Source organism: Cololabis saira, chromosome 13, assembly GCF_033807715.1.
Source record: "Cololabis saira isolate AMF1-May2022 chromosome 13, fColSai1.1, whole genome shotgun sequence".
Lineage (NCBI taxonomy): Eukaryota > Metazoa > Chordata > Actinopteri > Beloniformes > Belonidae > Cololabis > Cololabis saira.
This window is the reverse complement of record NC_084599.1, coordinates 14,627,707-14,639,842: the sequence shown is the minus strand read 5'-3', so window position 1 is coordinate 14,639,842 and position 12,136 is coordinate 14,627,707. Positions and strand designations below refer to the sequence as shown.

At 39.7% G+C, this 12,136-nt stretch overlaps 1 protein-coding gene across 1 annotated transcript in view; it reads right to left on the bottom strand.

Annotated features, from left to right (window-relative positions):
• Nucleotides 1-8,665: 8,665 nt before the first annotated feature.
• Nucleotides 8,666-12,136, bottom strand: part of LOC133457738 (gamma-aminobutyric acid receptor subunit gamma-3) — a 58,517-nt gene continuing 55,046 nt past the window's right edge. The window contains exons 8-9 of the mRNA XM_061737053.1: nt 10,209-10,408; nt 8,666-8,947 (exon numbers count right to left, since the gene is read on the bottom strand). Coding sequence (XP_061593037.1) covers nt 8,666-8,947; nt 10,209-10,408 — 482 coding nt within the window. The remainder of the gene's footprint in view (nt 8,948-10,208; nt 10,409-12,136) is intronic.

The following is a 12,136-nucleotide window of genomic DNA, read 5'->3' as shown; positions in this document are numbered from 1 at the left end:
CATTAAACAAATGAGATTTAAAATGTTAACTGTGAGCTGAGGGTGAGTCGTGTTGATGGCAGTTTCTTCCTGCCTTCTGTCTTCATGGTAAACCAATTAATCCCCATCCCTCCATCTCTGTAGTTAATGCATGGATACACGAGCTGCATTCATTTTCTCATTTAACTCTTAAAAAGAAGAAAAAAAACAAAGACAAGCTAATAACCGCATTATCTAAAATGTCACATTACTGTGTTAAGACTCAACAGATGTGAGCATATCTTTTTCTCACACAATGGTTGAGACCGATAAAAAAAGGATAAATTATTGTTTTGGAGTGGAGAAAGGAGGGAGAAACTTCTTCTAACAAAAGGGGAACTAAACCTTATGAATGGACAGCATTTAAATCTAACAACACTTCACAAAGTATTTACATCATCTTTTCAGGACATTTTGATTTGAAATGTTACTGAATTATTAATGGCGTTTTATGAGACATAAATGCAGAAATGCTGAACAAGAACACAAGCGGAGATTTTTGCTTTTGTGATAAAGTTGATTGGATTATATTGTGACTGTAATCAATGTGAATAGTGTGATAATGCAGCCAATGAAGATTTTAAGTTAACCATTTTAAACTTAAGGATATCCACCTGTATTATACTCCACATGTGCATAATTCAAGTATAGAAATGAAATACATCGTTAGAGAATTAACATATGAGCAACATACAGTCCCATCCAGGCAACGCCTCTTTCAGGGAAGCCTTGCATATTTCAGCAAGACAATGCTAAACCACAATCTGCATCCGTCAGAACAGCATGGCTTCGTGGGAGAAGAGTCCAGGTGCTGAACTGGTCTCCTCACTTCCCAGATTTTACAGGCATCTGGTAAAAGAAGAGGAGATGCTGAGCAATGCTAAACATTTCCCTCTTCAGGCTTTTTTGAGATGTGTTGCTGCCATGAAATTCAAAATGAGCTCATATATTTCACAAAATGACAAAATGTCTCAGTTTCCACATCTGATATCGATGGCAGGAAAGCAAAATCTCCTATCTGCAAAATGGACTTGCCTAACAGAACAAAAAAATGTTCATATTTTTTATGTATACCCAATGAATGTTTTTTTTTGGGGGGACAAAGTTACTATACTATGTGTTAACAAGACCTAAGAATTAATGAGTTGCGCTTTGAAGATTGTCCCTCAATTTTTTGATCATTTTGCAGATTGTTCATTGATATGTTGTTTATCCATCCATCCATCCATCCATCCATCCATCCATCCATCCATCCATTTTCTATACCCGTTTTAATCCTGTACAGGGTCACGGGGGTATGTTTTATTGTTAATAAAGTATGGGTTTATGAGGGGGCAGTACAGTGGCTTAGTGGTTTCGTCACCCTGCAAAGGATAAAGCGGGTAAAGAAAATGGATGGATGGAGTTTATGAGATTTGCAAATAAATGTTTTTAATTACAATTTATACTGCATCCCAACTTTTTGGAATTGGGCTTGTACTTTGAATCCAGAAAACTGACCTATTGATTACAATAAAGAATAATTTTGAACAGAGAGGCCCCGGTCCCGAAGTACGCCTGCATGTGTCCCTTCTTCAACAAACCTGGTTCTAAGTAATGATCACCCCTCAGCATGTCATCAAGGTCTGCACAACTCTCAAAATGACTACACTGATATGCATTTATGAAAAACATCTTTATTCAGTTATATCTGGTGGTTATGCACATTTTGAATTTAAAAATAATGTGGGTTTGTAGATGCTGCAGCAAAAGGAGCAATATTGTAAAAACAACCCCGAACACAGGACACCACACCGCTGAACATGGGATGTCTCCGTATGATACTCTGGAGCCACAAATGTGAAAAGAATAAGCAAGAAAAAGTATACAGTTGATTATTTCGGCAGGAGTGAATGCATCTAAAAGAAAAATATCCCAGCTGTTAAAGTCCATTGATAGCGAAAGTTTGTGGTTCAAGCATACATTGAGGACGGTAATAGAGATGCCTGTCTAAGCCTCTTTACACAGCGTTTATAACACATATAATGCAACAGCATACAAACTGGAAGATGATACCAACCACCGTAGAACACTGCTAGGATAATTATAGCTGTTAAAAACGTACGTATCTATTCAAAAGTACCTCAGTACTTCACTAAATACATGGAAACCTTTCTGTAACCCCCCCCAGACAATTTCCCTAAAATGAACTTCAGCTTCACTGAACAGACTAAACGGAGGTCTTTGGCTTGATTTTCACCAAAATACTGAATGTTCCTTAGAGTCAGTATAGTGGTTCCACTTAGATAATTGTACCGGTACTTAGAGTTACCAAGACTGCTATGATGCTGTGAGGATCTGTGTATAAGTGACAAAACTCACAAAAACATAAAAGAAATGCACTGCAAGATAATTACAAAGTACACTGGTGACAGAAAGATCGGTTCATTGTCTTTCACCATCTCAGTCCAGTAGATGCCAGTTCAAGCTGTTCATCCTCAGCACAGATGACCCAGAGCTGGTTCACCGGTTCAGCCCGGAGCAGCACACATCCAAACACTGGCCTGGGATCAAATCCAAGCTTCCTATTTACATCCTTTGTTTTCCCAGTTTCTGGAAAGATCCTACTGAAATGTGTGCTGTCCAGTTGGAGAAACATGTGGAAAAGAATTTACAGGAAATATGTCACGGAGTGCTGGATTTTGGACCCAAATGCAGGAGAGACGCAGGAGTTCCAAAAAAGGTGATTTATTGTAGCAAAAACAAACCAAAAGCACTGCATAGCAGGGTTAACCAAAAAAACACAAAGGCTTAAAAAACCTGACAGGACACAAGTGGGGTGGAAACGGTACGGACCAGCGGGGAGCGGGGAAAGACAGGACACAATATACACAGAAGGCTTGACGAGACACAGGTCCACACGATCAGGGCAGATGGGAACAAGGGAAGTCAAGACGTAACTGAAACACAAAGACACAGGGTTTCAAAATAAAACAGGAACTAAATACCAAACTGTGACAATGATTCAGGACCGTGCGGCTCTCAAGCAAGTTGGATATAATCTGTTACAGTTAAAAAAAGCCATTTGTTATTATATCTATGACTTTATTTTTTCTCAATAAAATTATATCTTTGTGCCTATTCTTGATTTGTGAATTATCATTGTATTGTGAAGTTTATATTTCAGTCCACACATGGATGAGATGAAAACTTTGCACAAGTGAAGCCTACAGTAAATGTTACCCTGCTTCTTCATTGCTTTTTACAATATGCTTTCTAATTTCCTCTTCTCCTTTAATCCTATGATACAGTGCTGCTTACTCAGCATATACAGTATTCACTCTTTATACAGCACTTTTATTCTACAATCAAATGGCAATTAACAAATCAGGGCTAATGTGGTATTTAGTGTATTGCCAAATAAAAACCACAATACCTGCTCTAACAGCCAAACTGTACTTCTCATGTTGGAATTTTAACATGTTTCTTATTGATTGATCATTTAAAAAGCCGACAGCTGTGATTTTGGCTGATCTTAGCTCTCAGAGCTGCGTTTAGTCATCTCTAGCTCTGTCTTTAGAGCAGATGCTCTCTTAGCAAGAGGGAAACCATTTACGGTGCAATTGTAAAGGGACTGGTCCATATGATTTAAGTGTGAAATCACTTGGTGAATGTGCAAGTCCAACACTGGAATCTGCTATTACAGAAAATAAGAAGAAAACTACTAACCACTGATTAAAAGTTCATCATGTAAAGTTCTTAGTGTCCCGGAAACCTGGCAGCTTCTATAAGATTAAGTGGTTGTGTGCAAGTATGATTCAAAAACAACAACAAAACAAATGGTCTTCCCATCACTTGACTCAACTGCAGCTCTTGGCAATCGGCGGAGAGTTGAACTTACTTGCAACCTTGTTTGCAGCCAGTCTCGGCTGGTGCAATCGAGTGATGCTGTCTGTGTTTGTGGTGAAGGACAAGTCTTCCCTAGTTGCTGTCCTTTTAGTCATGTGTGATTATATCATAACAAAAAAACACTCATACTTGGATGAAAAAGAATATTTAAAGGGGACCTATTATGAAAAACACGTTTTTTCTTGTTTTAACATATATAAAGTGGTCTCCCCTCACCCTGCCAGCACAGGGGAGACAAAATACCATGAATTTCTGCAAGGTCTTTGACCCCCGCCTTACAGAATCCCCCAGTGTCACGTGATTTTTTTTGAGCCGATGAAAATCTGCGCCTAGGTTGACGTCACCCGAGGCGCAGAGGTTTGGCCTCCGCTGCTGAAACCACGCCCACAACCAGCTCTCTCCGCTGCTGGAGCGGTCCTTCCTTGAGCCAGTCGGACGCGGCGCCGCGGCGGAGCGGATCCGGGTTAAATATTCCAGGTTCCCGGGTGGTTTTGGAGCTGGGTCCTCAGGGGTCCGTCCCAAGTCGGATCAGCTTCACCCTCCGAGATTTTCAGCCAAATCTGTCGGTTTGATCCCCGGTAACCGACGATGCGCAGAGGATGCGCCCCGGAGCCGATCTGTGCGCCGGGCGCCCGCCGTGGGGTTGCGGTTGTATGATCTTTGCAAGGGCTAAGTATTTAGCTTAGCTCCAGGGCCCCGGCGCCGCACACGGAGCTGTGGGGGCTGCTCACAGACCGGGACGTCGAGGAGCCCCGGGCTCGGGGCTCTATTAGTACCGTAATACATTTTTCTTCTGTGGTTTCAGATCTTTCAAGCACCTGGAGCTGTTCACATTCAGAAGACGCGCGGTCCTTCCTTGAGCCAGCAATAGTGCATACATTTTATTTATATATTTTAACAATAAAGTTGCCATTTGTGAAAATTCAGTGTTGTGATTTCTTTACAGTTAACATGATTCATTTGTCTTGTAACATAAGAAGTGAAATGATGAGGAATCGGAGTAAATAACTGTGGTGTACCTGTTTAGAATTAAATTCAATCTTCCTGTTTGCAGACGAGGTGACTAAAGGCTGATTTATGGTTCCGCGTTACACCAACGCAGAGCCTACGGCGTAGGGTACGTGTCGATTTAACGCAGAACTGTGGACACGCTTTGCTACGCAGCCGCTGCTCTTCTGCCCGCCCGGAGCGACGCTTTGTCTCCTCCCCTGCTACACGTCATTCAAGCAGCCAATCAGCGCAGAGCCTCATTATCATAGCCCCCACCGCCCTGAAAATGAAGCACAGAAAAAGGCTTTATTATCCGTAAAACTATAGACATGGCCCAGAGGCTGAATTTCTGATTTAGGTAGAAAAAACAAGCTTTAGATTGTTTTTAAGACATTCAAGGCCTGTTTAAAATATACATTAAATGCCATAATATGTCCCCTTTAATAGAACAAGTTTGGTGCTTATGGAGTAATTTTCCAAATGATGCGCTTTGGTTAAGGGGTTGTTGTTCTACAACGGTATCAGTCAGCAGTTTGACACAAGTCAACAGGTCCGAAACCAGTTAACAAAGAATCTGATGAAGCCCCTCTCAGTTTACATTTACATTTATCGCAGGATATCTGAATGTGTCAACCTGGACACTTTTTATAAAAGTTAGAACAATCAACCCGGCTAGTGCATGTCAGAAACTCTGTTCTGCCCTCAACTCAACACATGGCTGAAATTTTAATCAAGTGCCACATGCAAAAAAGAAATTACACAAATAATATCATAAATCAGTAATGGGGCTGCCTGTCTTTTTTTAACATAGTGCCTGGTTTTCCCTACCACTGGTGAAGTGCCGCAGCTGGGTGTTTTGTGGCGTCTTTACTGTATCCAACACTTGTGCACAGAGGATTTTTTGAGCCCTTGTGATGCAAAAAAAGTTGAGAAAAATCTTTTTGTGTGAGAAATCAATAAAAAGCCTTTATCCTACCACCTATTAAAGAAGTTTGAACATGAAGAAAACAGTATTTTCAACTGCTCCAATCTACCACTCTAATTTTTGAAACACCTGGACCACTTCCAAGGCCAATATGAATTGCCATGGCAACATAATATGGCATTTGCCATTACAGCTAATGTAACAGCCACCACTGATGGCTATTATATGAAGTGAGAAATATCTTGTCTCATCTGGGAGACAGAATTCTGGCGCTCAATGAAGCCATTATCCAATTAAATGAAAAGGCTTATCTACATAATATGGCTCTATATGTGCATGTGTATTTTTGAAATCACTTTTTATTCGTACATAATAATGCAATATTTAATGACAATTAAAGCACCACTCAGAGTACCATATTGCATTACCCTGCATCTGTAATTAGAAGGGGGTTTTAAAACTGAAACATCTGGACAGAACAGACCAATAAATCCACAGACATTGTAAAAAAAACTAAACAAAAAACAGATCACACATGTGCTCTGTAAGTACAATCTTGCATTCACATTGTGGCCAAAAACTCCCAAAAGAGGCAGGTTAACCTTTGTGGTTATTATGCAGTGCATTAAGAAGTATAAATGCCAAACAAAATTACAAAAGAAGATTTGCTATGAGTGCTGCTTTTGTCTGCAAGCCCAGCAGGCAGCACGTTGCAGCAGTGCTTGCTGCGTGTACTGTTGATTTCAAATACTTAAATAGGGACCAATCAGCTTCATATCAGCAGGATTTTGCCACAATGTGAACGCAGCATCAACCCTGGTACCTGCTATTTACGCCACAAATTTAAAAGCACCTGCCATATTATACATCTTATCCATCTTTAAGTTTCACAGAACAGCTCACATCTACAAACGCACACTTCATACTTACAAAAACATATCTATATACTGTAATACTTGCCTGAAAACACAAATGACAGATCACACGTGTGAAGTATTTGGCAGATATAAGAGAACGAGAAAAGCTGATTTAAAAAACAAAAAGGATATAAAAAGTTCCACTTCAGTTTACAGCCTAAGGCGAAAGAGCAGTCTTTGCTGAAGTGGAGTACTCACCACGCTGCTGCTTTTAATCAGAGGTAAAGATGTCTTTATGGTGTTATTCTCAGCAGGGTGCTCTACGCTAAGGCAATTCAACAGTTACTAATGCCAAGTCTGAACACAGAGAAATCAAATTATGATACAGACAGTCCATATTGAAACAATAACTCTGCCTCCAATTGTGCAACGACCTCTTTGGGGTAATGTTCAATTGTCTGAGGCATTAAAACAAGAGTTGGCACACAAACAAAGCTGAATGAGCCTAATAATACGTGCCAGTGCGCCTGCAGTAGTCTACAAATGGCAGCCATTATATGTAAATTGGGTTATTTTAACAGGTGAAATAATTAATTTCATTTCCTGCCTATTTGATGGTCCTGTTGTGTGCTAAGAGATCTGTCTAGTGCTTGATGGGAAATATGTAGAAGAGTAACATTTCTCAAAAAACTCAGAAAACATCTATCGTTGTCAGTGCAGATGGTAAATATAACAAACCTTGGTTTTATCTGTATTGACCAAAGATTTAAATATTTGAAAGCTTTCACATGTTAAATAATACACCTGTTAATCAGGTGTGTGTGACTCATCAGTGCTGCTACAAGGGTTGCATGAGACCAGCTCTTTTGTTTGGGTCCTAAACTCAGACCTCAACATTTATCATTGCTCTAAAAATATGTGTACTTAAAAATTGTACACAGCAAATTCTTTCTTTAATCAAAATATTTCTAGTATTGTTGTAATTTAGTTGTACATGTTTGAACAGGATCTGTAATTAATCACTTATCACACATGATACATACAAGCTATCTGCCCTCGCCTTTCTGACACTGATGTGTGAAGCAGATATCCACAACCACAACTTTGATGGACAATTTTTACTCGTGACATGAAAACGTCTTTTTGGTCAAGCTAAAAACTTGATTTCTATCAGAGGGCTTTTTTTTTCATTCAGAAAAAGGTTTCTTCACTTCAGGCAACATGACGTTGTTGTTCTACGCCACCTGTGCAGAAACTAAGTAAAAGCCTTTCGAGATTCTGCCCCAAGTAAAAACAAATAAAAAAACCATAAAAGAACTGACCTTGTACCACTGAATATAGACATATCAGGTTAGCTTAACTCTTAGAGAGAAAAATAAATTATACCTGACAGCACTTACAGTTTTGCAGAAAAGAAGGATGAGTCATGTCTAAAGGCATACAGTCACAATTAAATTCTAAGACCATAATCACCCTCCATGTGTTTTTATGTGTAATTCAAAGCTGTGCATGAGAACAGCCGTAATCAGTCAAAGCCAGGCTCTTTCACTTTCTTGTAAATTATTTTTCCCTGATTTTTGCTGCAGATAAGATCTACCCCTCCATAGGAAGGCACTATGAATGGTTTGAATGTCCTTGGATTTTCATCTTCTGGATTTGACTGATGGCTGGATAACACTTTTCCTACAACACAAGCTGATTTCCTCATCAAGAAATCAAGCACATCTCTCTCTTTGTCTACAAATCAGCACACACTCGGTTCTGACTTCGTACAGTCGTGTGTGGTATTGTCACACCTGAAGTCACAGAGGTGGAAATCTCTTTCAGGCACTTCAGGCCTCTGTCTCATTAAATCTGTTTTCACGTCCAGGTCACTGCTCCTGGTACCACTGAACATTTTTTATTTGGTGTCTTATATTCTTATCTAAATTCACTTTTTAACTGTGCAGTCTTCCTTTTGAACCCAAAACAGGCGGCAAACAGTGTATTAAAGGTAGAGATAGCCTACCCAGTAGACGATGTTGAAAAGCAAGAAAGAAGTGGGAAAAAAGACACGTGAGTATGCATCCAGCTCGAGCAGATCTACGTGGACGCGTCCTTTCCTCCATGCGCCTTCTTTACATTCCTCAAAGCAGCAGAAGAAGCTCTGGCAGTCTTTTCCTTCCAGACACTCATAGACACAAGCCTCTTCAAAGTCCTGCCAGTACGTGGAGTTGTTGAAAGCGACGACAGTATGTGGAGGAGACCTCATATCCAACACAGAGTAGTTCTGGAGCAACAGAAGGGCATTCATGTACAGTGTAAAACTTAGGGAGCACCAGATCCAGATATCAAATAAAAAGGCTGTTTACCATAAAAAAGCTTCTTGCTTTCAAGGATGTTTGACAGTGACAGAGCTACAGTATGCTTCAATTTTTGAACAAATATTATTACAGAAAAAACATATCCCATCTATCTATCTTATTATTTTCTATTTTTTGCCCTTTATTCTTATGAATGACCTATACTTAAAAAATGTTCTGATGCTGCAGCAACATGAGCTCTAGCAGGAGTTTTAGTTCTACAATTCTAGCTTTTGTTTGCTTCTGTTAAATCAGGAATATAATTTAAAGTCCTTCTCTTCACATAAAAAGCTGTTAATGATCAGGCTCCATTGTACCTTAAAGACCTTGCAGTGCCATATTATCCCAACAGAACACATTGCTCAGAACTGCAGGCTTCATTTTGGTTCCAACAGAGAGATCCTTCACTTATCAGGCTTTCCTATGTGGAACCAGTTCCCAGTACCATGGGAAGAGACTTCTGGGGGACGTCCCATCAAGCACTGAGCACTTTTCCACAGTTTTCTAACTATTCATGGGTTACTCTTCTGTCCTACTTCTCCCAAACAGGTCAAGGCGGGTGGTCTTACCTAGACCCCCAGTCTGCTTCTGCTGGTGCTGCCCGCTGTATCTTAGTAAAACCTTAGGCACCAAACAATGTACAGTGTTTGAAAAGGGTGTACATTGTTTGAAGACTGCAAATAATCAATAAAAAAACAAGGCTTTTTCATAACTGCACATAAACGCTGAAAGTAAAAACAGAGATCGCCACCTCTGTGAAACACTTAAGGTTTTTTCTTATTCAGTTTTTTTTAACTTGCAATAAAGTTGTAGGACGACAACTTTAGTGTTTCTGTGCGCAACTTAAGATGTGAGAGTGCACCATGCCCGTCAGAGTGATGCAGTGTTCCTTAAAATAGCAACAGTCTTATCATAAAAGCTTATGAAGAGCAACATCCCATCATCTCAACCCTGGGCACCTTTCTCATTTCAGTACTGTGAATGCAAAAGTCCAGCACTATCACAGAAAAGCTGCTCTTAAAATGTGCAGCTGAAATCCTGTACATAAGGGCATCACCTCAATATGCATTTCATTATTTCCCTTCACTTTCACTCAGTTGATTATTTAGAGGTACTAAAAGAGAGGCTAACACTGATCCTGAGTATTACGAGACCCACATAAATGAATCACAAGACATTCTTTCTTACCAGTCTTTTAGTTTCTATGCACATGGGCCCTCGGATGCTCTTTGAGTAGTAATTTAACGCTGCGTACTCCATTAGGGCAGCAAAGACAAACAGGAAGCAAACAGTGACAAAAAGATCCATGGCGGTGACATAAGACACTCTGGGTAATGACGTCCTGGCCACAGTACTGAGGGTGGTCATCGTCAGGACTGTGGTTATACCTGAAGGACAGAACAAAGTCAGTCATTACAACATTACTGTCCTCGCATAATAATGGAATCAGCTATTTTTATTCACATTTTAAGCACTGACATTGAACGGCACTGATGGATTTTGTTGCACTCTTTTCTTCCTGCCTACACAAAGAGCTTCAACTCCAAAACTTTGCAGTGATTTGAGTTGAATGTGTACTTTGTCATTACAATCTTAAGAGGGACCTGAGCCAACAATGGAAGATTAATGACAAAAAGGTATTAGGTGCTGGACTGCTGCTGGTTTTGTGGGCTGGCTGGTTTACATTATTTTTGGGATTATGTTGCTCTCACTGATATGGTACCTCTCTTGCCAAAATAACAAAGTCACACAATGACACATGGTTTTAATCAATTTTTTTCCAATGATTGGCAGTGTAGAAGTGAGAAATTATCATTTTGTAGGGTTATTAAAGTGGGTGGCGACTTTCACTTTACACAAGGTTATTTTATCTATTCCTAGTATTACTTTTTTTAAATTATTTTTGTGGGTTGAGATTTCCCAGGCTCAATCATTTGTTTATTTTTTAATTATTGCACATACAGAAGGTCACGTATGTGAAAAATTGAGAGTCAGCAGAATGACACTCTTCCAACTTCTACATATGTAGAATGTTTTCCTCCTCAGTTTCTTGCCCTTATAATCTTTAAACAGTGGCTGAGAGAGAAAATAAAATCTGTTCCTGTTTCACTGACATTCCCATGGTAACAAGCTGGCTCCATCTATTTCTGGTGGAGATCTTTTCCTTTAGCCCCTACCTGCCACTGTGCCTGACCGGCCTCCCAGTGATGTGGCGAAAATTCAAGAGTGTTTGCACTAAACAATAAGATGAACGGTACATAAAACCTTCAGAAGCTGTTAATACTAAACATATGATGTGGATGCAGCTATCAGAAATAAGATGAGTAGTCAGACATTCATACAGCACCAAGTATAGAACTTACTAAACTTGGAGAAAACAAAATGATCAGCTGTGTATCTGTCTGGTTATCACCTCAAACCTGTAAGATTTGTTGATCACCTGATCCTTTTCTACATCTAATGGGTCTTTGTCTTCACTCCCATGCCGACTACATACTGCAGATCTACTGTAAAATCCACCTGCATTCACTCACTATCTTCATTTCCTTTTTTTCCCTGTTATTTCTACGTTTGTGTTGAATATTGGTAGACAGATGGAATGGGCTGTCATGGTGTGAGAAGTGGCTGGAAACAAATACATAAGCAAGTGAGATACTCTAGTAAAATAGGAGAGGACAGCTTGCACAAAAATCTAAATATCGACATGTAAAAAAATGCTCTGGTCCTTACAAGGTCTTCAAATGAGGTAACTAAACTGCTGGGACATTACTTATGTGATAATTAACAGGGTCAGAACTAAGCACGGGCTGCTAATCAAATTAACTTGATTAATTGATCATCAACAAGTGTGAGCTCATCTATTACAACAGACGGTCTGTTTCAACCTTCACATTCAAAACGCCAGAGAGTAAAGATATCAGCGACAATCTTTGAGAAGCAACTGTTGTTGCATATCAGTGTGATTAAAGGTAAATAAAGGTCAATAAAGGTCAATACAACTTAGAGTCCATATTACGCTAAAAGATTCACTAACCGGAAACATTTCCAGGACTCTGTGTCTGTTGTGGAAAAAAAAGATGAATACCCCTGTAATATAAACTACTGGCTGACTACCT